Source organism: Populus alba, chromosome 1 (genome assembly GCF_005239225.2).
Source record: "Populus alba chromosome 1, ASM523922v2, whole genome shotgun sequence".
Taxonomy (NCBI): Eukaryota; Viridiplantae; Streptophyta; class Magnoliopsida; order Malpighiales; family Salicaceae; genus Populus; species Populus alba.
The window spans coordinates 54597884-54625217 of record NC_133284.1 but is presented as its reverse complement, the minus strand read 5'-3'; the positions used below and the strand labels follow the sequence as shown (position 1 = coordinate 54625217).

The window sequence follows — 27334 nt, the reverse complement described above, 5'->3', positions numbered from 1 at the left end:
GCAAAATTCGCGATCCATGTCATAAAACTATAATAACTCCATAAAAAAAAAATTATGAAGTTCAATATATATCTAATAAACTTAGTATTGGAGGATGAAATTAATAATAATAATAATAATAATTCTAAAAAATCTTGATTTTTAAGGACTAAAGTGTTAAATGTCTTTACATTTCACTATTTATTACTACAGTGAAATACCAAGGACTTTTAAGAGGAACTCAAAATGGATGTGGTAAATGAGAAGCTAAAAATAAAAAAAATAAATGAATTTGCTTTTCTATGCTTGTTTTATACGTACAATCTTCTATGCTAGCTGATGATATTCATTTGGACCCTTGAACTGCTCTTACCTAAGAATAGATCATATAATTTCCACGGGCAAAACAAGTAACTAGAAGATGACGTAGGCAAGAGATAAAAGGATCCTAGACTTGCCCGACAAGTAATAAGATGACTCTTTCAGTACCTAACATGGAGCAGACTTGCAATAATATTATAGGAGAATTTATGACAGCAGGAAGTACTTCTGTAATTACCTTTGAACACCGTTTCATGTCCACTGAAAATAACTACAAAGTAAATGATTTGACTAATATGCAGGTGCAGTGGCGGAGGGAGGGGGGCAGGCAGGGCCCCGTCTCCTGCAAGAAAATTTTTTTCAGTCCCTCCTTTATATAAAATAATGAAAATTTTAATCTTTTTAAACAATTTCTTTTAATTTAACCCTCTTAATTTCTCTTTCTTGCTCCGCCCCTGTGCAGATGAACAAATCCCTAATCTGTGTATACTATTAATTAGTTTAGGGTTTAGGGCAGACAAACCGCACAAAGAATATATATATAGTGAGAGTATCAGCACACCCCCTTCAACACGGACCATGTTATGCTCCTTAATTGCAACTAATAATTATACTATACTATATATAAAGTCTTACCATATATATTAATAATATCTCATTGGATATGTTCACCCTTTCTCTCTCACTTTGATTCGTTATGTGCTGCTTACTGCTACATAGATATGGCCTGGCTGCTTTTATATATTTTAATTCTAACGTATACTAAAAGACATCAATATTTTACTGTAGATTATACTTTAATTTTAGTTTTTTTTTTTTTTTTTAAACTGTTTTTTTTAGTTTTTTTATGCCAAGATTTATTTTTTTGTGCTTCTTTCTTTGTTTTTATTTTCTTGTAAAAATTTTTTTTTTTGTTTAATTTAGTTTATTAATGTTTAATTTTTTTATTTAGTTATCAGACTTTCATGACACGTTTTATGAGTTTAACGGGTTAACCCTATTTGACAAGTTAACCCAGAAATTTTTTTGTTTTTTTTTGTTTTTAATTAATTTTATTCATTTAGTTTAGTTTGTTAATGTTAAATTTCTTTCTATTTAGTTATCAAACTTTAATAACACATATCTCGGGTTTCACGGGTTAACCTGAGTTTCACTGGTGAACTCAGTTAATTCTGGGTTGACCTGTTCAATTTTTTTTGTTTTTTTTATTTTCATAAATTTTTTTGTTTAATTTAGTTTGTTAATGTTAAATTTTTTTATTTAGTTATCAGACTTTCATGACAAAGATCCTGAGTTTAACGGGTTAACATGGTTTGACGAGTTAACCCGAATTTTTTTTTGTTTTTTTTGTTTTTAATTAATTTTTTTCGTTTAGTTCAGTTTGTTAATGTTCACTTTTTTTTTTTTAAGCTATAAACATTCATGACACGGATCCTAAGTTTAACGGGTTAACCTGATTTGACGAGTTAACCTATAATTGTTTTTTATTTTTTTATTTTTAATAATTTTTTTCTTTTAATTTAGTTGTTAATGTTAAATTTCTTTCTATTTTTTTTCTTCTTAGAGGTTTTTTTTTTCTTTTTAATTAATTTTATTTAATTAATTTAGTTTATTAATATTAAATTTTTTTTCTATATAGTTCTCGGCTGATGCTTTTAGTTTTTCTTTTTGTTTTTTTTGTTGTTTTTATGCCTTTGATTGTAGACTGCACAGTGCAATTCACAGTGAAAAAGCTGATAACTTTTTTTTTTTAATAAATTTTTTCGTTTAATTTAAATTGTTAATGTTAAATTTTTTTTATTTAGTTATCAAACTTTCATGACACGGGTTTCGGGTTTAACGGGTTAACCTGGTTTGATGAGCTAGCCCAGTTAGTTATGGGTTAACCCTTTAATTTATTTTTTTCTATTTAGTTATCAAACTTTCACGACGCGAATCCAAGGTTTGACGGGTTAACCAAGTTAATTAATATTTTTTTCCTTTTTCTTCATTAGTTTTTTTTCCTGTTGGTTTTTTTCTTTGGTTTTTTAATTAATCTATTTAATTATCACACTTTTATGACACGACCTTGCAACCAGACCCATGTCCAATGCTATTGGGTTTGGTATTGCAGCGAAACCCACTTAAATTTGGGTTATGCAAGTTTAATGTTATTATTAATATTATAAATATTACTCTTGTGTCAAGCGTTGCAACCAAACCTAAGACTCTTGGGTATAACTTTGCAGAAAAACCTAACACTTTTAGATCTTAGCTTTTTTTAAAATGCAAAAAAATAATTGACATGTTGCATCGCGCGGGTCATATATATATATATATATGGTGTAAGAAAACAATGCATGGTTAAATAGTAATTTTGAAACAGCTTTTTTTAATTACACTACACAACAAGAAAGTGAAAAGTCCTAAATACCCTATGAATCTTAAATTGACAATTTTATTTAGTAAAAAATATCAATTTACCCTTAAACCCAAGAGCAAAATAATAATTTTATTGTGCAAATTTATAGTTAAATATGAGTGTATGAATAATGAAATACTTAACAGGTTTGGCTTTTTTTTTTTTAATATACTCTTATTACTCTTATCATCTCCATATTCCATCACCTCTATAATTATAATTATTCATTATAATGAAATGTAAATGGCGTAGAGTTTTCATTGTAACTCTAGACACAGATTACTGTGGATTGCAATAGTGATATTTACTTGGGTATGATATGTAATTAAGAGGATAATGGGGTGTGTTTTAGTATTTTTACATTGTCTTTTTTATTTTTTATTTGAAAAACTGTTGGCGCGTGTTTTCACATGCCCCTGTGATTAGGCAGCACTTGCGTCATTAAGGAAGCGCGTGAAACGCCTTCCAGTGGCCAAATCTAGTCATTCACCATCTAGATAGATGCGCATACATACTCTCTTTCACATGGTACGACACATGTAGACATATCATAGTTAGATTGTCGTTAGTGATCAATTGTTTGTGTTTTTTCTCTCTCTCCAGACAACTAAAGTGCATAATTATTCTAGATTTGTTTGGGTTTGATAACCATGTTTGGTGCCGGACTGGGGCGCGAGCTGACAACCATGTTTGGTGTTAAAACCAGGCACGAGTCCAACATGGTTGCCATACCAAGGCACATGGGTCTAGCATGATTGTCAGATCAAGGTACGGGTCTAGTATGGTTACTAGCATTAGGCGCGAGTTTGCCCATGTTTCTAGACCCAAGCATCGATCTGGTATGGTTGTCAGACCCAAGCATCGGTCTGGTATGGTTGTCAGACCCAGACGCGATCTGCCAAGGTTGTCAGACCTAGGCTCGGGTTTAGAATGGCCCCAGACCCAAGTTTGTTGGGTTTAACATGACTGCTAGATTCAAAGGCTTAACACATTCTCTATATTTTTAATATATTTTTTTTTATATTTTTTAAAAAATTTAATATTGATTCACTGCGGAGCGCAAACCAATATATTAATGTAATTAAATAGAACTCAATGAATGAAATTGATAATATAGGGACTCAATTAATTAGATTTAGATTGTCTAAGGACGATTCATGTAATTAAACAGGCTAATACATAAAAAGTCAACAATTTCTTATCTACCAATCCAACCAAATAACAAAATTTGGATTTGAAGGGTTGTTGGGTCAACAAAGAAAATCCTATACACAATGTCACAACCACCACCCCCTTCAACCACCACCACCTACATTACCATCCACATCTCCGCCGAGGACGTGATTTCTCGGTCACTCCAAAACTTCACTTCCTCCTTCTCCATCCTCTACCCCTGGCTCGAGCTCTTCACTTCCAGATCCTTCACCCAACCTGACTCATTCACCACTGTCTTGACCCGACTCCGGACCAACTTTCACCATTTCAGAGTCAATTACTCAATAATCATCTATGCTTGTGGAGCTTTATCTCTAATTGGGTCTCCATTTTCCCTCATAATATTTTCTTTTGTGTTATCTCTCTGGCTGTTTGACACGACCAAAAGATTGATGTCTTCTCCCAAGTGCAGGAGTGTCGAAGTAATAAATAACCTGGTAAGACCGAGGTCGAACCACAGAGAGGTTAATTGTATAAATTATAAACAACAACAACAACAACAACAACAACAACAACAACAACAACAACAACAACAATAACAACAACAACAATAATACTCAGTACGTGACATTGTTATACCTAAGAATGATCTAAAAGATCGGGTCACAGGTTTCCAGCCTATATACTGAATTTATGAAAAGATCAAAGAGATATATTATATAATATAAACAGATTTCTGATGCGAATGAACAAGGCAAGACCAACAATATCAGGATCCTTGATCAAACACAGAGCATAATTAACGTACACCAAATATAACAAGAATGTAAATAATAATAATAATAATAATAATAATAATAATAATAATAACAACAACAACAACAATAAAAAGAAGAGGAGGAAGAAATTAATGAGAACTTTGAGATGTAGATTAATGTAAGGATTAAACAATGATAAAAACAAATGTCAAGGTTAGAGGATCCACCAATGGTATTTCAAACAAGTATAGTATAAACTCTTATTATTCAACTGGAAACCACACACAAAGGAGGTTCCAATCGGATGATTTCTCGTTAATAGCTCATTATAAATTATTAATATGATCATATTAATTATCTTATTTACATAACACCAAACTTTTAAATATTGTCAGGAATTCATGATGTTAACAACAAATCAAGTTCCTTTCATAGCCCAGGTGTAGGTATTATCATATGGTTGGACTATGACAGTGCCAAGCATTTGTTATACCAAGTATTATACAACACAAATCTATATTAACCATTTAACAAGCAAGGTATTAAGAATTAGTAAGATAAAAAGATAAGACATGTTAATATTAAACATTAAGGTCCATATTGAGTTTACACCATACTTGTTCTTACACCATTAGTGTAACCTTTTCACCTTGACATAATAAACTTAGCTAAATATAATGAAGAAGAGAAACATAAATAAACAAAACAAGAACATAAATAAGATACAAGTTAACTAAGGAAAGGAAAGGAAATGAAAAGCATAAACAAGAAATTAATGAAAGCAAAACTTAAGAATTACAAAAAATATAAAGAGAGAAATAAAGAGCATGAACTTGATCTGAACAACCAAGCTCCTAAATACATGGCAAATGCTTCCTTTTATAGGCCAAAATTCAGAATTATTGATTTGATGACTAATTGTTGAGTGGGTGACCAACTTTTGACTTTGTGAAAATCCTTATCTTCTTGTTTGAATAAAACGAAAATGCTAGCATCAGAACTGGGTCCACTTGAAAACATGAAAGTTGTAGGAAATTGACTCAGCTTTTCAGGAAGAAAAAATGGAGGTGATTTGGACTTCTAAACTCCAGATATGGGCCAAACACTGAACAGTGTTTGGGCTGCAGGACAGATTCGGACTTCTCTGTTGTTGTTATAATTTGGACTTGAAAACGGCCTTCTTAGATCTTGATGAAAACATGAAAGTTGTATGACTATGTCTTACTGAATTTGTGTAAAAATATGAGATCATTTTGACATCTAGAACTCGAGATATGACCCAATTACCGAACAGTGTTCCAGTTTGGACTGCATCAACATCTCTTTTCTAAGCTTCACCCTCTTTTTGTCCTTTCAATTTCCATACTTGAACTCATCAATCAATCCTTTGATTTATATGATAGGCCTACATTTAAGATGAACATTTATCATATATTAAGACATTTTATAGTATTAGACTTGTTATTATAAAACATGCTTTAGTTAAGAAGTTATTGATACTTTAAGTGCAAAATAATGATATAAAACCTTGATAAATATGCACTTTTAAGTACTAATCACTGCTCCTCTACTTCTTTAGAGAAGACCCATTGGTGTTATGGGGCTATGATGTGAGTGATCGCCTAGTTTTGATTGGTTTGGTTTTGGTTTTTGTTTTGGGTGTTTGATTAAGCGGGGTAGCTTGGAATTTGGTTTGCGGTGTTCTGATTGGGTTTTTGGTATGTGCGATTCATGCTGTATTGAGGAATTCAGATGGGTTGTTGGTTCATGGCGAGGAAGCTGTTTTGGTCGGGTCAGGTTACGTGTCCTGGTCATATGGAGCTTTATCAGTATCTAGTGATGGTGGTGGTCAATTCATCAAGTAAAATCGAAGTCCTTGAAAGGAACTGACTTTACATTGTTTTATTGATTGCTTTATTATTTTACATTATAATGATTCTTGTAGAGAGTTCTGTGTGATTTGGTTTGGTTTTGGTTTCTTTAGAGTGTGAAAGTTTGTCTCTTTTCTGTTCTTAAGACAAGTTGGAAGAAACTACTTAGGAATTAAAGTCAACAACGTAGTTTAGTTTGAATTTCAACAATTACTGGCTTCCTGTCTTGTAATACTATTTTTTTATAATAATGTAGTTGAGTGTGAATTTCAACAATTATTGCCTTCATGTCTTGTGATACTATTTCTTATGTAAGTATGTTTTTGGACATGGATAAGAGGGATTCTCTATTGTTTTCAATGTCTTGTTGTTTATGATACTATTTTTGTTTTACCTTAACTCCTTAATTTATTTATTTATCAAGTTACCTACTACTTTGGTAGAAGAGAGTAACATATGGATGATGATAGAGGAAATTGTCTTTGTAGAGTGGAGACCAGACACCTCCTCCTATCTACTACATGGGGACCTTTGAAATTTTGATAATTCAGATTCAAACAAACAACTTAACTATTCTCAACTACCACTTCGTTGTTTTCCCACCTGTCTTTTTCAATCCCTTCACTTTCTTGGGTTTCATCCAAGATTTGGTCTTGTTTAATTTCCTATCTTCGATCAAGTGAAATTGAAGATCTTGTATATTAAAAAAGCAACCAAATTGAGGGTTCTTCAACTTGAAGTTAATGTCATGATGTGCAATGAAGACTGCTAGAAATTATGATCAACTTCATACTTATATTTCTAACTAAACATAGGTTATTATAGTGTGAGAAAATTTGAGCTCTCCATGGTTCGATGGTTGGTTCTTTCATTGATAGAGATTACCTGCATCGTAGTTTGCTCCTCTTTCTATTTAGCTTTTTTAGCTAGTGTTTCTTGGGCAACCAATGTTTGAGCATGATTGTAGCTTAGCATCACAGTCCAGATGCTTACACAAGCCTTGCATAACTCTTCACCACTATCAAAATGACCACCTTTAAGTAGCAACTTTGCTATAATCTCATGTAAATTAGCCTTCAACAATATCACATCTTGCCTAGTAAGTAGCCCTGCATTCTCTTTTTCCAACAAAGTGAACCATGGAAAAAGTCCTATATTCTTTTTGTACAAACCATAATAAGGTCCTTTGGTTGGAAAGTTGGGTTTGTATTTGAATCTGGAGACAAAATGCCTACGACCATGGGTGTCATGAATTGATTAATGGGTTACCAATTTTCTTTCTCCTTTCAAAACTCTTGAGTTATTGGGTGGAATTGAAAGCAATGTTCAAGTGGACAGCTGATTCTAGGTGACAAGATATAGATTTAAGCTAAAGAGGACAAATTTGGTGGTGAATATTTGTGCTACAGCTCCCCATTGCATGTCAGAAGAGCTTGATTGAGGAAAGGTATAAACTGAGCCTCTGTTTCAAGCTTGACACTGCTCAGGATATTGATAAGATAATGCTTTCAATAAAGGGAAAAGGCAAGGGTGACACCATTTCATCCTGAGGATGCTGGTGAAGTAGGTCCACTTTATATTGATGCAAATGGCATCAACCATGGGATTTATCTCAGTTTATTGATCCACCACTAAAGTTAGGGGAGGATATTGGAACGAGAAGGGGGGTATTTTAGCAAGGAAATCGCGTCAATGACAATTCTTGCTGTGGGAGATCAAATGAGTTGCAATTCAAAACCACGATCAACTTCATTAATTTGGATGTGAGGACTAAAATAGTTCCTGTGAACTATTACCCAACTTCAGGATCTGAGAAGTTGATTCTCCAGATGCTAGAGAGGTTTTTAGCCGACGGAGATGCTGATTCTGCTAATCCATTTGCTTTGAATCCTGTACTTGGGCTGATGGGCAAGATCATTTAATGGTGGTCAATAAAGATGATGTATAATGCAGGCATGCCAATTGGGTAGGTACAAGTACAACCATGTGCTTAAAATAACTACGAAAATTTCTGTAGCGTCTTCCAGCAATACTTAGAATCAGGGCGGTCATTCATTTCATCATAGGAACATGATGAAAGCTCCTAAAGGCTCTTTCTTTGGTTGGGTTGGGTTCCTCAAAGCTGGTAATTGCATGACCAACCAACTTAATCAAAGGACCCTAAAGAAAAGTAAAATTACAAAAGATAATCTTTGTTTTGATTACTTGTAGTTGTAAACGTTATTATAAAGAGGACTAAATATAAAGGGTATACTAGGCTAGGATAAGGACTTCAATAATAAATAACAAATAAAGAAACCTTGAAATACTGATTTTGATCCCTTTGTGAGTAACGATTGAAGTTTCAGGTAGGCAGATTGGAAAATGGTTTCGAAAAAGAGAGATGGAAAGGAAGAAGCCGAAAATGGATGAAGAGATGAAAACATGGTTTTGTACAGGAAAAGTGAGAATGAGGTTGAAAAATGAGATGAGAGGAAGGAGGAGAAGTACTATAGGGGGTGATTACAAAGGGTTGAGGCCTTTTTGGCCGCCAAGTAATTGGTCAGATGACAAGAATATACCCCCTGGCAGAGGTTGGACAAATATGGGAGGTTTTTGGGGACTCTATCTAGAAACTTACCTTCCTCCTGCAAGTTCGCAAAGGATGAAGATCTTTGGGGTGAAGAGGAGGCGACATTGGAGTCATTGGAGGTTTTGTTTAGCTTGAGGCCCTCCTCCCTTTCCCGACTCTAGATCCATAATAATTCTTGATTTTTTCTTCTTTTTAAAAAGTTGTGTTAATGGAGGCATGTATTTCATTAGGGATACTATTGCACTAGCAAAAAACAAAATTGTGAAACCATTGTCTTGAACTATTTAAGTATGCTGCAAAGAAGGTTGTTGAATTCTACAATGAAAAGCACCTAGTAAGCAGTAGCAATTGCTTGTTAATCTCATTTTTATTGACATTTTGACTTCTATCCTTAGGATTAAGTAAATATATTTACATACATTACACTTATATTCCTTGGATTAATTTCTTTATAAGTGTAATGTTAATCATGGTGCTGATCTTGAGACAAAGGAGTTGGTGCCTGGACAAATGCTTTTTGGCAAGGGCTTTGTTCATCATGTCACCTTTCAGGCTAAGCTTAGAGGTGCTCCTCATAATGATAAATCTCTTTGCAAACATTTTTTGCTAAGTTGTGGTATGGATATCTTGCTTTCAATTTGGCATTTGACATATGTAAGCAAGGTGAAATCATCTTTTGCTCTTTGCTGCACTACCAAACAGGCACCAAGTTTACACATTATTTACATGCTCTATAGTGGAAAATCCCAAGTATCTGCTCTCTTTGTTTGGTTGCAGAACCCATAAAAATTACTTGCAGTTTTTGTCATGCGCAAAACAGAGTTATGCTCCCTTTTAACAACAAAGAACTTACGACTCTGTAATCCAAGCTGACAAGGATGGCAATTTTGGGGACGATAACAATGGCAGACTATCTATCCTTTGTTTGTTGATATCATTACCCTTGAAGTTGCTTAAACAATGCCTATGCTTATTTTGTTAATTTGCTACAATCTATGATACATATACGTGTAAGCATTACTCCTTATTAACTTGTATGAGAATGCACGTACGATTCGTTTGCTTTAGAACTGTGTATGTGCACCTAAATAACTTGTTGATTTTTAAGGTTTTCTTCTGATGATTTTTTTTATTAGATTTCACATTTTCTTGTGTTCGTTCTGCATCCTGTATCTTTAGATTTTCACTATCCACTCCCTTGTACAGACACCTCTTTTATTCAGAGGAGGGTTTATTTCCAAGGTTTCAAGCCTAAATTTAGGCACTTTCTGTGATGCTTTGTGATTGAATTTGTTGAACCCTATAACAGATTGCGCAGAACAAAACCTAAAGAAAGATAAGCTGTGTGGAAGAATGAAATTTATCGATTGCATATCTCTCTTAAATAGAGTTTTTGTTTAACAGAATAATTAATCAAATCTATAAACTTTTAATGACAAAATAAAAAAATAATAACATAATTTATTCTTGTCTTCAAGTAGCTTCCAGCTAATCTTCTCCTTGACAACCTTGTTGATCTTCGGCAACTTTTAAGGCATTCTTTCAATACTCCTTCTTATCTTAACACCAACAATATCCATTTAGCTTGCTTTTTAATTCTTTAAAATTTGCTTTTGAAAAAGATTTAGTTAACATATTTATAATTTGATCATTATATATTTATGCAAAAAAGTTGGATAAATTCACCTTCTTTCTAGATTTCTCTTAAAAAATACAACTTGATTTTAAAGTGCTAGTCCTACCATGAAAAACAAGATTAGTTGCAATATAAATTGCAGCCTAGTTGTCAACATAAATCTATGTTAACTCAAGTTGATCTATATACAAATCTGCAAGTATTTTTCCAATCCAGATTGCTTGATTTACAACATTAGTAACTACTACATATTTAGCTTTATTTGTGCTTTGAACAACAACATCTTGCTTTCTTAAACACCAATAGAACATCCTTGATCCAAAGTTGAAACAATAGTTTGTAGTACTTTTCATATCATCCATAAATCCTGCCCAATCACTAGCAAAATAGCCTCATTTTGGCAACTTGAAAATGTAATTCACTACCATAATGCATGAATCATGATAACAAACTTATTTTTGTTTATTGATGTAAGATACATCAAACAACCAATTAAGCTCTTGTATTGACCTTTATTAGCTTTGTCTGCTCCATCATCCTCACTAAATTTCTCCTTTTGATTCATAGAATTGTTTGTGCTTTTACATTTCTCTATATGAAACTTTTTTAGTATCTCCTTAGCATACTTCTTTTAAAATATAAAGATTCCATAATGTCTTTGCTTTACCTCCATTCCTAGAAAATAGGACATCAAACTGAGGACTGTCATCTAAAAAACTTTGAGTATTTCAGCCCTGAACTCTTCTATTAGTTTCTCATCACTTCCTATTACAAGCAAATCATCAATATAAACAAATACAACAGACCTCCCCCTCTTGTCCCTTGGTTTCAAAACCTTTTGGTTGTTCTATAAAAACATCATCCTACAGATAACCATTCAAAAAAGTTGATTTTACATTTAATTGATAAACTTTTCAACCCTTTAGTGCTGATAGTGCAAGTAGCATTCTGATTGTATCAAGTCATGCTACAGGTGTAAAAGTTTTTAAGAAGTTCACTCCAAACACTTGAGCATAACCTTTCACAACTAATCTAGCCTTGTATTTGTTATAGAACCATCTATATTAAATATAGTTCTATAAACCCACTTGACTCCTGTGGTCTTTTTCTATAGAGGTTTGTCCACCAATACTTAGATATCATTCTTTTCAATCATTCTAAGCTCCTCTTTCATTGCTTTAATCCATTCATCATTTTTTTACTGCATCATCAAACTCTATAGGCTCACAAACAACAATGTTACTTTTTTTTTTTATAAATATCAGATAAAGATCTTGTACCTCTAACATGTTCATCATCAATATTGTCATTAATAACTTTCATAGTTGATGATTCTTGCTTCTCTTTTGATTCCTTCCATTTATATTGTTTATCTTCTATAAAGTTAACATCTTTGCTTACTAGAATTTTCCCATTTTATGGTTGGAAAATTCTATAGGCTTTGGATAGAATGTTGTATCCAATGAATACTCTTGGTTTAGCCTTCTTATCCAGCCTGTCTTTTTTAACATGTGGCACATAAGTAAAACAAAGACAACAAAAAGTTTTAAAGTGTTACAGGTTTGGTTTGTATCCAAACTAAGCTTGAAATGGGTTTTATATATATATATACAAAACACTGATTGGCATCCTGTTCACAAGATACATTATTGTGTTTGCAATCTCAGGCCATAGTTTTTTTGGCAACTCATTTTCATGCAAAATGCATCTAGTCATCTGTATAATGCTCATGTTTTTTTCTTTTACTCACACAATTCTGTTGTGGCGTGTATGGTTTTGTAAATTGGTGTTCAATGCTAAATTCATCATAAAATTGTTGAAATCTTTCATTGGTATATTCATTTTCATTGTCAGACCTTATAGTTTGTATCCTGCAGTTACTTTGATTTTCCACCAATGTTTTATACTTTCAAAATACATTAGCAATCTCAGATTTGAATAAAAAAAAATCCAACAAAATCTAGAATAATCATTTATAAAGATTATGTAGTATTGACTACCATTCAGTGAAGTTGTTCTTTGAGGACCTTTAACATCTGTGTGTACCAGTTGAAGTTTATGTGTTGCTTTTCAAGCACTTTGAGGAAAATGTTTTCTAGCTTGCTTTCCATATTGACAAGCTGCATAATTTGTTAATATATTCTCTAGTCATGGAACCTCTCTCACAAGATTGTGTATTTGCATGTACATCAATACAACATGATGAAAATGCCCAAGCTTTTTATGCCACAATTCTTCATTGCTTGTATTTATGGCAAAAGCAATATGCTCCTCATTCATAAGGTTTAGAGCAAAACCTTTTGCTCTTATTTTCACTTTGAAAATATTGTTCTCTCTATTGTTTTTTATCAAACACCATTTGTCTTCAAATATAACTTTAAAACCCTTCTCTATATGTTGTCCAACACTTAGCAAATTTTGATCAATGTTAGCACATATAAAACATCTAATTTTTATTGATTGTATATCTCTCTTAAATAGAGTTTTTGTTCAACAGAAAAACGAATCACATCTGTTGATCAAATAACAAAATTATAATAACAAAATAAGAAACTAATAACAAAATTTATTCTTAAAGACTTGGTCTTCAAGTAGAAATCTTCTAGCTAATCTTCTCATCAACAACCATCTTGATCTATCTTGTGCAGCTTTTAAGGCATTCTTTCAATATAATTGCTTATTATTAATAACTTGTTTCATTCGATTTAAAGGTAGAACAAGTTATTGTTGAGGTTTTCACTTATGATAGTAGATATATCCATTTCCCTTCTGTGTGTGTACATGAGCGCGTTTAAACCACTATGTAACATATATGAACTGCTTATCTATTTTAGAAAAAGCTAATGTCATCATTGTTCAGAACTGCAATGCATCAAATTTTTGATGGATTTCATCATGGATGGTCAGATGATGATCATCTTGTGAAAGCTATTTATCTTGACATTACAAGGAATGCAATCATGATTCTCATTGTTGATATAGTTGGAAAAGTGTGTATTTAAAATAGCCTATTATGTACTGAACATTATAATAATGTTGCTGCTGCTTGAAACACCCATTGCAATATTGCACTTGTTTCCAGTATTTTTCTTGCATCATTTCCTATGGATTCTTGAAACATCCATCACAATCTTTTACTTATTTCTAGTGTTAGAGTTGCAACTTTTCCAATCTATTTCTATTAGCAACCTTTTTCTAAAAACTCTTTAACCAACTTGATTTATGTTAATCGGAGAATTACAGTGCAATGAACTTGATCATTATAATTTTATTGGTCCAACAATTCTAAAATACCTTGGATTTCAATTATTAGCAACTTGAGCCCTTTAATAGGAGATGTGAGTGGTCTTTATTTCCAAGGTTTCTATTGAAGTTATGGCACTAAAGCTGAAAGTTTGTTATTCAACTATGGTTTTTCTTTCATTACTATCTATTTGGTAATAACATCATTATCTTGATGTTGTTTTTTCTTTTTGATTCTTTAGATTTAAGCTTATCTAGGATAAGTCTAGTCAGTTACATAATTCCTTAGATAAAGGAGATTATGGTTGTTATGATTCTTATCTTTTATGATCTTGTAGTGTTTGATTTCATCTATAAATAAAAGTTGAGGGATGGCAGTAAACTAGTGAAAAATTGTTTTGCTCCTTGTTCTTCACTTCTAGTTTTTTTTTCTTCAATTTTTGTTCTTTGTAAACTTAACTAAGTTAAGTTCTCTAAATAAGTAAGAGGGACAAGGTATTTAGCTGATATTTATAGCAGGTGCACTATTGCTGAAGCAGAACCGATAGATTTTAAAGAAGCAATCAGTTCACAAGTTTGGACAACAATAATGATGAAGGAGCTTATTATGATCGAAAAGAATCAAACCTAGATATTGGTTGATAGACCAACTCACAAGAAGGTACAACAAATTGGATAGTCATCTCTTAAGCTCAAGCTTTGAAAAGAGTATGAATAAAGTAATTTTGTATGTGAAGTATGTTGATAAACATAAACTGATTGTGTCAGTATATGTAGATGATTTATTGATTACAAGAGATAAGGAGTAACTTATAAAGGATTTTAAAGCCAATATGAAGGATAATTTTGAGATGAGTGAACTTGGTTTGTTGACATATATATTTCTTAAGCATAGAGGTAACTCAGTCTATGCAAGGTTACTTTTTATGTTAGAAGAGGTTTACTTTAAAGCCACTAAATAAATTTGCGATGGAAAATTACAAACTAGTTAGCACACCTATGGTACTGGGACAGAAGCTAATAAAGGAGGATGGAGCACCTAAAACATATGGTAAAGCTTATAGAAGTTTAGTTGGCAGCTTATTATATTTAACTACTACACATCCAGACATTGTGTTTGTTGTCAATTACTTATCTAGGTTCATGTAAGGTCCAAGTCAAATCCATTTTATGGCAGCCAAGAGAGTTCTAAGATATCTAAAGGAGACCATAAAGTTTGGCATGCATTTTGTGAAATCTAGTTCTGTTAAACTTGTTGATTTTTTCTAATTATGACTAGGCTGAAAGTGATTAATAAATGATGAGCACCTCAAGTTATTCTTTTGCTATGGGAGAAAGCATTTTTTTATTGGAACTCAAAGAAGTAATCAGTTTTTGTACGCTCTACTGCAGAGGCAAAGTACATAGCAGCATATGTGATAGTAAAATAATTAATCTGGTTAAGAAAAATGATAACTGATCTGGAATTGTTTACCAAGCTTTTAGCTAAAGACAAATATGAAGCCATGAGAGAAAGGATTGGAATGTATAGCTTTTGAATAAAGAAGGAGTGTTAAATTATGGCACAAAGCTAAAAGTTTGTTATTAAGCTATGGTTTTTCTTTCATTACTATCTATCTGTTAATGGTATGATTATCTTGATGTTGTTTTTCCTTTTTAATTCTTTAGATTTAAGTTTATTTAAGATAAGTCTAGTCAATTACATAATTCCTTTAATAAAGAAAATTATAGTTGTTATGATTCTTATAATTTATAGTGTTTGATTTCATCTATAAATAAAAATTGAGGGATAACAGTAACCTAATGAAATATTGTTTTGTTCCTTGTTCTTTACTTCTAGCTCTTCGGTTTCTGTTCTTTGTAAACTTAACTAAGTTAAGTTCTGTATATATCTTTTAACAACAGTTTAAACCTTGATCTACAAGGAAATTTGTGATCAGGTCAGCATATTGTATGCACTTCATATGAATAATTGTTCCAGACTTCATGCTGAAAAAAAAATCCATAGAGATTTGATTTATCAAAAATGTTCCAGTAATGTATATTCCTGTAGGCATCTGTTAGAAGTGGCAGCCCTGCTGTGGAAGAAATATAAGGATTCAATTTCAATCCCTCATTTTTTTTAACTGATTTTCATTTACATACTCCATTATTAAAAGATGAAGATGAACATCTTATTTTAGCCATGTAGCTAAAACAAATGTGAATTGCAGATACCTATGATCTCAAGAAACAACTTCAGTGCCTTAATTTCTTAATCTGTGTACTGATGAGAATTGGTTTCGTTACCAGAGCTGTCATTGTAGAGTGTAGACCAGACACCTTCTATCTACTACAATGGGGTGCCTTCAGAACTTTGAGAATTCAGATTTCCTGTCCTTTTCAATCCCTCTGCTTTCATGGGTTACATCCAAGATGTGTTCTTGTTTCAATTTCTAAAATCTAATCCACACTTCCAAGGAATCAAAAAAAATAATAATCCCAAATGAACATCTTGTCATGCAAAATATACAGAAAGTGACAAACAAATTGAGGTTTCATCAACTTGAAGTAAATGTTATAATGTGCAGTGGAGAAAACTACATTATGAGCAACTTAATGGTTATGTTTCTAGCTAAAAACATGATTTACGATGTGAACAAAACTGAGCTCTCCATGGCATCTTATAATCCATTCTTTCATTGATAGAGATTACTAGGATCATACTTTGCTTCTCATTCTAACCAACTTTGCTAGTGTTTCCTGGGCAGCCAATGTTTGAGCATGATCGTGACCAAGCATCACTGTCCGGATGCTTATACAAGTCCTGCACAGCTCTTCACCACCATCAAAATGACCACCTCTGAGCAGCAACTTTGCTCTAGTCTCAAGCAAGCTAGCCTTCAACAATGTCACATCTTGCCACAAATATTCATCTACCCTTTGATGACCATGAATGTTCCTTTTCCAACAAAGTGAACCATGACACCAGTCCTGTATTTGCGATACAAATGACTTCTCTACTTCTTCAAGCACATTAGTGCACACCTTTAAAAGCTCCAATGCTGAATTACATATTGAGAACGTTGTGAAGGCTCTAATTGCTAGCGGCACTGCTGTCTTCTTTATGTACAAAACCATATCAATAGCCTTCAGTTGAACAAGCGGAGGCTCGGATTTGAATCCGAAGACAAGGAATGCAGATGCCCATAGATGGTTTGTGTTGATGGACGCATTGCCAACTTTCCTCACTCCCTGGACTGTAGCCTTGGCTGCGGACAAACCTTCTTTTCTTCTTGCAAAAACTTGAGTTATTGGGTGGAATTGAATCCAACAACCTGGCTGTCTGTTGGCTCTTCGTGCTAAGCCTAGTTTAACAAGAAGAGTGGCTGCATCTTCTTCGCTTTGGGGTGCTAATCCACACCCAGAGCAGCAAGAAAATGCGAGGCTCACGCATTTGGTCCATTTTCTGAATCCATTTCCAATTGCGGGCATATTCTTAGCAGCAGTGGCCAGCAAAGTTGCTGAAATGGGAGCTGGGGCAAACCAAGCACCAACAAGAAGCATTCTTAAGGCAAGAAGGTTTTTTCTTCCATCGGTTTGCTGCAAGATAATGAAACTGAAATGGAGAAGTTTCATTAGGAAAGGATTGCTCTTACAGTACTGCTCATCACTCATGCTCATGTAGGAGTAAGTAGAACCATCTTCAAGCGGAACTTGATTCACAGCTTCAAAAAGTGCACATGGAGAAATTGCAAGCTCAGAAAGAAGTGACCCAACCAACCACAAGCCAAAGCTCAACCTTCCCAATTTCTCATCAAATTTATGAAGAAATTGAAGTTCCTCGGTTGGATAATCTCTTCTCCTTTTTCCTCTCATTAAGACCATTGCATCGGTCAATTCCAACGGTGGCAGCTGCATTATGTCAAAGTTCATCGTCTTGGATAGTCTTGTTGTGATGATCACATGTGTCCCTCCAGTGTTCCTTGGAATCAAATCATGCAGATCCTTCCCTTCCCACCATTCTCTTTCTGTCTCAAGGTTGTCAATAATGAGCAGATATGGCATGTCTCGAAACAATTCCCTTTTGACTCTCTCAAATGCTTCATTTTCTTGCTCTTTAAAGCTTCGAATCCTTCCTCTTTCCTTCTCGGCATCAGCACTCACATCCAACCCCAAATTCTGTGATAGATTCAGTAAGTTCTGTCTGAAATATCTAGCTTCCCCGCCAACCCACAAGACCATTTTGTACCTCTGAGAGTATCTATAAGCAAATTCAAGTGCAAGTTCTGTCTTTCCAATGCCTGCAACGCCATTTATGCAAAACACACTGCTATCCAGGGTCTTGTAATTCCCACTTTTCGATTTCTTGTACTTTGATCTCTTCAATGAATTCCTTCCCGTAACTGGTTCCACCCAAGCCTCCAATGTCGGTTCTTTGCACTTCCCTCCCAATTCCAAATTAATAAATCTCCCTCCTCGGCTGCTGCTAAAAGTATCACTTTCTTCATCTGCAAGGCCCTCAGATTGCCCACTGGTTTCTCCTTTAATGATCGGCACGGCATAATCCTGTTCAGAACTATCAGTACATCCAAATAATGCAGTTTCAATCTCCATAATCTCCTTCTCTCGTCCTACAAAACATTTGTTCCTTGGAAATGGAATCTCCTCAGATCCTTCTGCAGCTTTCTCGGCCACACTCTTTCGCCCGAGCTTTGCTCTTAATATCCCAGCAGCTTTGGCTACACAGCTCCTCCCATTACCCTCATTGACCTCCAGCTTCAACTCGTTAGACTTCACTAGTCCGTCAATCACTTCTCTACACTCTTTATCAATTGAGTTGCAGTTGAGAAGACCTGTGATCTCAGCAAGGTCGGTGTTGAAGAAAATTGGAACCAAGTTCTTCTTTTGAGCAAAGAATCTAATCTCCTCCAAGCTGGGATGATTGAGGATGCTAGAGTTAGTCACAACCACAACTCCATGAGTCACAGAACAGATAACTCTGTCAGCAATCTCATGGCTCTGAGTATTCGAGTACTTGGCTCTATCCGCAACAAAGCAAACAATTCCCTGAAGCTCTAGCTCTGATTTAAGCCACTTACAGAAGCGCATAAGATTAGGATTCTGCCCATGGTAGCCAATGTAAACATCACAGCTCCTGAGTTTGGCATTGGAAGCTGGAGAAACAGGCCCTTTGAAGGAAATGCGTGGGACTGGAAAAGAGAACGAGATTCTAGGAGGAGCAGGATCTGGGACCGGAACACAAGTAACATACTTGAGCTTGGCCTCTGTGGGGTCATCAGAATATTCATATTGGTCTGATGGGGGAGTGTAAGAGCTGCTTGGTATGTCATCTGATTGTGAACCACGGTATGATGAGAATGGTGGTGAGGAGTGGGAGACTGGTGTTGGGTTCTCTGGTGGGGCTGGGTTCTCTTGGGGTTTTGGGGTTATAGCCCTTGGTGATATGTATGGTGACTGTAAGGCTGAAACAAAGGCTGATGAAGGTGGTGACACTAGTGGAGAGTTACATGGGGATGATTCAATTGAGTTTTTCAAGTTTGGAGAAGTTGAATCTGAATTTGAACAACCAAGGGGAGTTAAGATGTTCTTACCAATTTTGCTGCCAGAAGTAGAAATCTTGATGGTGAGGCCACTAGGGGGTTCTTGAGGAAGTTTACCAGCGAGCGATCCTTCTTCATCCATGGCCATGAATGCAACTTTTTCTTAGAAAGCTATGCTTAAAAGGCAATATTCTTCTACGCAAGAATTTACTGCTTTAGTACCTCTCTGTAGCTGTACTTTGAGTAAAGTCGCAGACTGGGAGGTGATAAAGGCCCTTCATTATTTGCATCACATGTCCTTACAGGAACCGTATTTGGCTAAATATGTAGCAGCCAAGAAGGTGAGCTCTTCCTCTCTCCATTGGATTTGATTCTTTGCTCCCATTTAAGCTGACAGTGATAGTAAAGCGAGCAGTTCTGACCAAAAACTATTGCCAGAAGATGAATGCAACGCTCACACAGAAGAAATTTGCATGTGGTGTGCATACATATCTCCTCCCACTGTGGGCCTCTGTCAGTCAGACTATGCACCTATTTTCTTCTGCCTCTCAGAGTATATATTGACCAATACACTGTTTAACTTTAACATGTACCAAGAGAATACCCCATCGATGTTCACATATGAACAGTTGTAGATGTGGAACACTCGAGCTTTGTTCTGAAACAATAGGTGATCGATTCATATATCAGACTTCTAAAACATAAAAGCGGCCTCTCAGAAACAGGATTGAAATTGTTTCATTGATTAAAACAAGTAAAAGCAAAAGTTCTTTAGACCATAAGAAGCCGGTTATGATGCAACTAGAGTATAGCACAAACAGTAAATGAAATTACCTTAACCTCTTGCTGCAAGTACGTGAGATACAGAAGAAAAGAGAGGCCCCTCCTTTGCTGCAACTCCTCAAAACTGCTCTCCCTGTCTCTCTCTCATAACAAGCTGTATAGAAGAAGAGGGAATCTAATGTCTGTGCTGGATCTGCGAGGTTTTTGAACATTAAAATATTAAACTAGTGCTTAAAAATAAATTTATAGGTCCTAATGGTGCAACATTGTACAGTATTATTTAATAATTTGCCTAGGGCTTACCCTATATCCTTTTGTTTCATGTGTTGTTGTGCGCTCTAATCTCTCAATTCATAAATCATGATATAGACATGGGGCTCTCCTCTCTCTAACCTGTCACAGAAGCCAAAAAAGGGGTCAGAAAGAACTCAGAGAAAGGGCATTGGGAGGGTAACCACAACTCAGACCTTGTTCATAGTGGGGTGTTTTTTAGTAATGCTTTTCAAACTGGGACCTGAATAAATTAATCCATGCTTTCCCTGTATACAGATGTACTTATCTGACACAAATTTGAAACCATTGTGCACCGGGAATTGGAGCCAAGACCAGTCCAACCACTGGCCATTTCCTCAACGACTCCTTCCTTGGGCATACACATATACAGCTAGGTTTTTATCTCTTACTCTTTTTCCTACTTGCATAGCTCTCTATAGGCAAGGGGCCACTGTACACTAAATATTACTCAGCTTATACATTTGAGCACAAAACCAAGGCAACTTGAGAATGGTAGGGTTTGTTCCAGTACAAACTACTCGTGTTTGATGGCTTATTCAAATTCGACATCATCTCTTATATTGCCTTGTTTGAGTTTGAAACAACCTCCTTATCTTCGTTTTTGGGATTTAATCAGCTTGAATTATGGATATGGTTTAACTAATATTCAAATACAAAGGTGCCTATCTAGCTAGGCCTAACAGGTTAATTATTTGAATCAAAGTAATCAAACAAGAAGGCTGCGCTTGCTCCGATTGTGTGTATCAGCTATGACCTCCTGGTCCAATCCTAAACCCTAAAGACGATTAAAGACTAAAGTATAATCTCTTTTTTATACAATGTATATTTCGTGTCTTCCTCCATGTTTCCTTAAAGCCTTCTTTTTAGCAAAAGTTGCGATCAACCCACTGGCTGGCTGGCTGGCTGGCTTGCTAAAGTCTATTTCCTCTTCTAGACGTGGAAGCTAAATTCAACTAAAACTCAACAAGTAGTTAAAAGGTGGATGTTCTAATCAATCATACCAACTTGTGTCAATCAGCCTCTCTAAACTAGTTAATACATTATTCTTATTGTTTCTTTTGACTTAAAAAATAGTTGAGGTTGAGGTCCTCTACCAACTAGCATGAAGAAAAGCTAGCATGAAGAAAAGGTGGCATTATGAGCATCCTTTTGTTCTTTCATTTTACCAGTTATCTCTTTGCTTTAACATATAATATTTCTCTTCCTCTCTGTGTGCCCTTGATTTAAGAAATACAGTGTGTGCGTGGACTATATATATCTCAACGAGTCATGATCTCTCCCTGTCAATCCATGCACCACCGCCACCACTCACAATTAATTAACAAGTGCAGCATAAGGGGATGACATGATAATCCTCCCAGCACAATAAGTAGGGCCGGTGAGCACTAAGAAAAAAAATAAAAACTCCAATCATCCGAACTAATCTGAATTTTGTTACGATTTTTGAAGAATTCCGAACCACCTAAGATTAAGGTAAAATTAAAAAAATATTAGGTTTTCCAAATTATATCTTTTGGTTATTTATAAATTTTAAAATAAATAAATTTTAATTTTTCTAAATATAATCTTGTGTAGTCAAGACTGTCCCAATACTTAATTTTATCCAGTCAAATGAATTTTGTTAAGGAAATTTCGGATAAAACAAATTAATTAATAGGATAATGGGTCTAGAATTGAGGTATCTAAAGAATTAAAAATTTCAAAAATATAATCTGAAAATAACAATGTTTCATAGTCAGCAGCTAGTGCTAGAAACCACCTTAAATTAAGCTTTGCATGGGGTGGTTAGCTAGGGCAAATGGACATTCCCTTTTTGGCCAGAAAATTGGAGGAATATTCGAAATCCCTATCCTGATAGTGCTTCTTATTTATTATGCAATACAAATTCAATATGGTTATTGCTGTCAAGCTTGCAAGTTTTGAAGGAAAGGAAACAAGGAAATCTATCCGAGAGTATGCCAATAAATGGAGTGAGATAGTTGTTCAAGTTAATTCTCTTTTGTTGGAGAAAAAGATGGTCAATTTATTCTCAATACTTTTAAAGCTTTATATATAATATCCTCAAATTATAATATCATAAAATCTTAAATATTTCTTTACTAATATCAAGTATTGAATAATATATCTAAAATTATGGGATTTTTTAAAAAAAAAAATTGACAGAGTTTCCTCTATTTTTGTTGGTACCAAGTTATCAACAACACTTCTATTATATATCATTATAACTCCATCTTGATCCAATCATCTTGGATCGCATCCTATTTATTAAACAATTTCTCAATACTTATACTTATCAATATATTCAAGTCGTATAATATCAATTAATAAGTCAACATAAAAATATTACTAAAACAATTCGAAAGATAAACAAATTCATCAATAAAGAGTAATAAATGCTAACTACTACATATATGCATTTAGACTAAATGAATACAATATTAAGATTAAGAGTCATATTGTCTTAAAACATCCAATGTATTCTACTACTTTATATTATAAACTTATCTTATCATTTTCAAAATGATTTAACCATACTAACATCTATACATATATATAATACATCCACTAGATGCTACACATCTTCTACTTGATTTTTACAACACAAAGGTAATACATTTATTACACACTACACATCTTATACTTAATTTTTCTAACACAAGGGTTTTTAAAGAAAATAAAGACATAAATATTACATTCTTAAAATGATAATTCATAAATAGAAAAATTCTACATCTAAAGATCTGCATCACCTCGTAGTGTACCTATTTTAACAATAACCACATTAATCAATTTACTCAATATTTTAGTCAAATATTAATTATTTTACTCTTAACCTTTGAAATTTAATACTTCTAACTCCAATCAAGTAATTTACATAATCTTTTCAAAACTTAAATATCCAGTTAACTAATCTCAATTACTAAATAATTTTAACACTTTCATATAATTACTCACAAATTTGGTTTTTCTTCCTTAGTTACCAATAAATCCGATAATTCCATCTGAATTACCCATCATCCAGTTAATCTTTGTTTTTTGCTAGCCAATCAATTCAATAATTTCATATGAATTACCCCATATCCAGTTAACCTCTTTGTTAACCAATAAACCCGATAATTCTCTTAATTACCCAAGAAATTCAGCTAACCCATTTTGGTTGCCAAAATCAACCTGGTAATTCCATACAAATTACCTAACATCCGACTAACCTTTTTTTGTTAGCCAATTAATTCGGTAATTTCATATAAATTACCCCATATCTGGTAAACCTCTTTGTTAACAAATAAACCCAATAATTCTCTTAATCACCAAAGAAATTCCGCGAACCCATTTTGGTTGCTAAAATGAATCCAGTAATTCCATATGAATTACCCAGCATCCGCCTAACCCTTTTTGTTAGCCAAATAATAATCCTGGTAAATTCACATAAATTACCAATAATTCTCATTTGTAATAATCACTTAATTTATTCATTTGCTTCATTCTTTTATCAATTAAATAAATAACATAGATATTTAAGGAAAAACTAATAATTATAAATTAAGGTGACAAATTACCTACCTTCTACTCGTGATGACCCAGCTCCTCCTGTCTGATAACTAGCTCCAAACACAAGTCCTAAATTAATAAAATGTCATTATATCATTAGTCCATCAATATTTTTCTTACATGCCAAAACACAGCACGTAATTTTTTTATTTGTAATTCATTCTAATAAAAATTCATTCTCAAACATAACATCATTATTTTACATACAACCACATTTAAATCAAGCTACTTCTTTTCTTGCTTTATGTTCATAATCTCTCCATCAAATAATCCTTCTATTATTTATGCCCCCACATCATATTGTTTATTTTATCTAAATATATGTAACAACTATATTCAAACACAATCTAAACATCTTGTCTTCATGCTTTCTTTTAATTAGTCCATTTCTCTTTTAAATCAAATTAACTCTTTTTTTTTCTCAACTTTAATGTTATTTCTTCATTTAGTCTTTCTTACAAATTTCAAATATCATGATTAAACATAGTTTTCTAAACATTAACATCAAAACTCATTCCTCCACTTTTCCTTCATTTGGCCAAATGTGATGTCCCCCCCCCCCTAATTTTTTCTTCATTTACTTGTTATTTCAACTTATTTTCATTCTATTCCACTTCAATTTCATCATTTTTCCTTCACCTCCTAATTCCTTCAAATTCCCATAAGAACCCTAAGTTCAAGAATCAAGAATTTAAGGGATATTAAAGTAAAATTCCATGAAATTACTTCCTAACTTAATCAAGTAAGCTTAAAAACATCTAAATCAAACATTAAATTCAAACTTCTTATGCCTTCCAATTGACTTTCTTCCAATTTCTCTTCTCTCCCAAAGTTAGCCAAATTTCCTCTCTCAATTCCTCCTTCCTTCACTTGATTCTTCCTTATATTAAGGTTTTATAAGTTGAACTTTGCAAGTTTACAAGGTTATTCTCTTAATTTCCTTATTTTCCCCCCTTACTTTTCTCTCTTTCTCTCACGTTTGTTTTGTTCTCTCTTTTCCCCAATCTGCTTCTGCCTAGTCGGCTTTATATAAAAAAAAAAAAGAGTTGGTTTGTTTTATTTTTTATGGCAAATAACAATTTTACCCTTAATGAGTCATTTTGCCTGTATTTGACAGTTCTTATTTTTTTACTAGAACTACCGATCTCCGTTCATCCTAAAATTTTAACCAGATTTTATTCAATATATTTTAAGTTCCCTCATAAAATTTTATCTCAATCTAATGGTCAGATTGAAAATTAAGTCCAATTGTGATTTTTTGTCAAATTTATGAATTTCTCTAAAAATTTTAAAGTTTTAACCCAAGCTAAGAAATCATATTAAAAGGCTACACACAAATTTTTAGAATTTTTTGATAACCCAATTGAGAGTTACAATTTTTTTTGTTTGCATAAAACTAGTCAATTTTTTTTTTCACCCAAAGGGTTTACACTATATTTTGAGCATTTAGTTTGGAACACAACACAACATTTCAACAATTTAGTAATTGTTGCTGAAAGAATTGAGTAGGCCATCAAAATTGGAAAGATTGCTAACCTATCTAAGAACATGGGTTTTACTAAAAGAAAGAAAAAGGCTAAAGTACATCATGTCAAAGGTGGAGGTTATAAAGGGAAAAAAAAAAAATACCACGACAATAACCACAACACCTATAATCTTCAAAAATCTTCCCCTACTATAACAAACATGAATTTTACCTTACATTTTCTTATGAACCAATCCAAATCCAGAGCAACCCACCAAATACCCAAACCAATAATTATCCACGTAAGAACTTTCAAAGAATCCAAGAATAATTACCACAATTACCAATACCTCTAAGTGAAATGTACTAAAAGTTGTTAAGTGTTGGTCAAATTTCTCCTATTCCATTAGTTCCATTATAACCTCCATTCCCACAGTGGTATGAGCCTGATCAAAATTGAGAATACCATTTTGGTATTGTAGACCATAATATTGATAGGTGTTTAGCATTAAAAAAAAAAAAAAAACTTATGCAACTTATAAAGGTTGGGTGGATCACTTTTGATAAAGCCCCAAACATAAACTCAAATCCATTTCCAAACCATGCCTTTAGAAATAGAAGAGTTAAAGCTATTACGAAAGGAAAGCGAGATGCAAGAGTTTTGAAGGCAACTATAGAAAACTCTATGTAATGATAATGAGATTTGGGTGAGTTTTGCAAATACCATCAGCAATTTGGTCATGATATTGATCATTTTGAGAAGTTTTATGATGAGATGGAAAGAATGATGATCTTGTGTATGTTAAGGCTAGAGAGTGCCAAGAAAGATGTTGGAATTAGAATGATAACTTGTCAAGATAAGATGATTGAAGTTTGTAAATATCAGCCAATTATGGAAGGACTACCAATGATGATCTTGACCAAACTAGCTTGCATAAATAGTGGGAATTATAATGCTTTACCCTATAATTACGGGCACTCGTTCCATATTGAAAGTCCTACTTTTATTTTTCATGTTAAGATAGGAGGATTGACTAGAAATGGAAAATGACAATATGAGTCCAATGCCTGAATTTTTCCATGGTTGCACACAGGTACAACATGTGATTTCTCACTACCCATATAGGTCTAACACTTGTTTCAAAAATCCAAAAAAAAAAATATTCTTTGTAGAAAAAATAATATTTTTTAATAGCCTATTATAGGTCTAATGGTTAAACTCATCGACATGACTTGATCGATAATAAGTCACAGATTGTGATTAGTAGTGATCAAGTTATTCAACTTATTGACATGACTTGATCGATAATAAGTCACCGATTGTGATTAGGAGTGATCAAATTATTCAACTTACTGACATGACTTGATCGATGAAAAGTCATAGGTGGTTAGATTATTGACAAGATTTGATTGACAAATAATCACAGGTTATGACCATGAGTAATCAAAAAATTATCAATTCATTAGTATTATCTAAATGTAGTAATTGAAAATTACAAAAATAATTCATACCATATAATAACAAGTTTAACCTTTAGCTTAATTTTTTTCCTCATATTTTACATGTTTTCACCTTGTAAATAAATCACTAATTAAGCAAAATAAACTTCTAGCAATAAAAGACAATTGACAATGTAAGTTACCTCAAGTAAGATGTTTTATGGTGATAGTATCTTCCATTTAACATAACTATTCACTTACCATGAAACCTCTAAGACTAGTTAGGATTTCTAGTGACTATAATACTAGGTGGTGACTTTGTAA

The 27334-nt window shown here is 33.4% G+C and overlaps 2 protein-coding genes across 2 annotated transcripts; one reads left to right on the top strand and one right to left on the bottom strand.

Annotated features, from left to right (window-relative positions):
• The first annotated feature begins 3820 nt into the window (after positions 1 to 3820).
• Positions 3821 to 6845, top strand: LOC118037693 (PRA1 family protein G2). The gene is given in 2 exon segments (XM_035043770.2): positions 3821 to 4284; positions 6174 to 6845. Coding segments are annotated over 2 exon segments (615 nt in total). The 5' UTR covers positions 3821 to 3975; the 3' UTR covers positions 6480 to 6845.
• A 9544-nt stretch (positions 6846 to 16389) lies between these two features.
• On the bottom strand, positions 16390 to 20773 carry LOC118037692 (uncharacterized). The gene is made up of 3 exons (XM_035043769.2): positions 20566 to 20773; positions 20314 to 20455; positions 16390 to 20137 (listed from the first exon to the last, which is right to left on the bottom strand). Exon 3 carries the CDS (start codon positions 19625 to 19627, stop codon positions 16637 to 16639), a length of 2991 nt encoding a protein of 996 aa, XP_034899660.1. The 5' UTR covers positions 19628 to 20137; positions 20314 to 20455; positions 20566 to 20773; the 3' UTR covers positions 16390 to 16636.
• Between the last annotated feature and the right edge of the window lie 6561 nt (positions 20774 to 27334).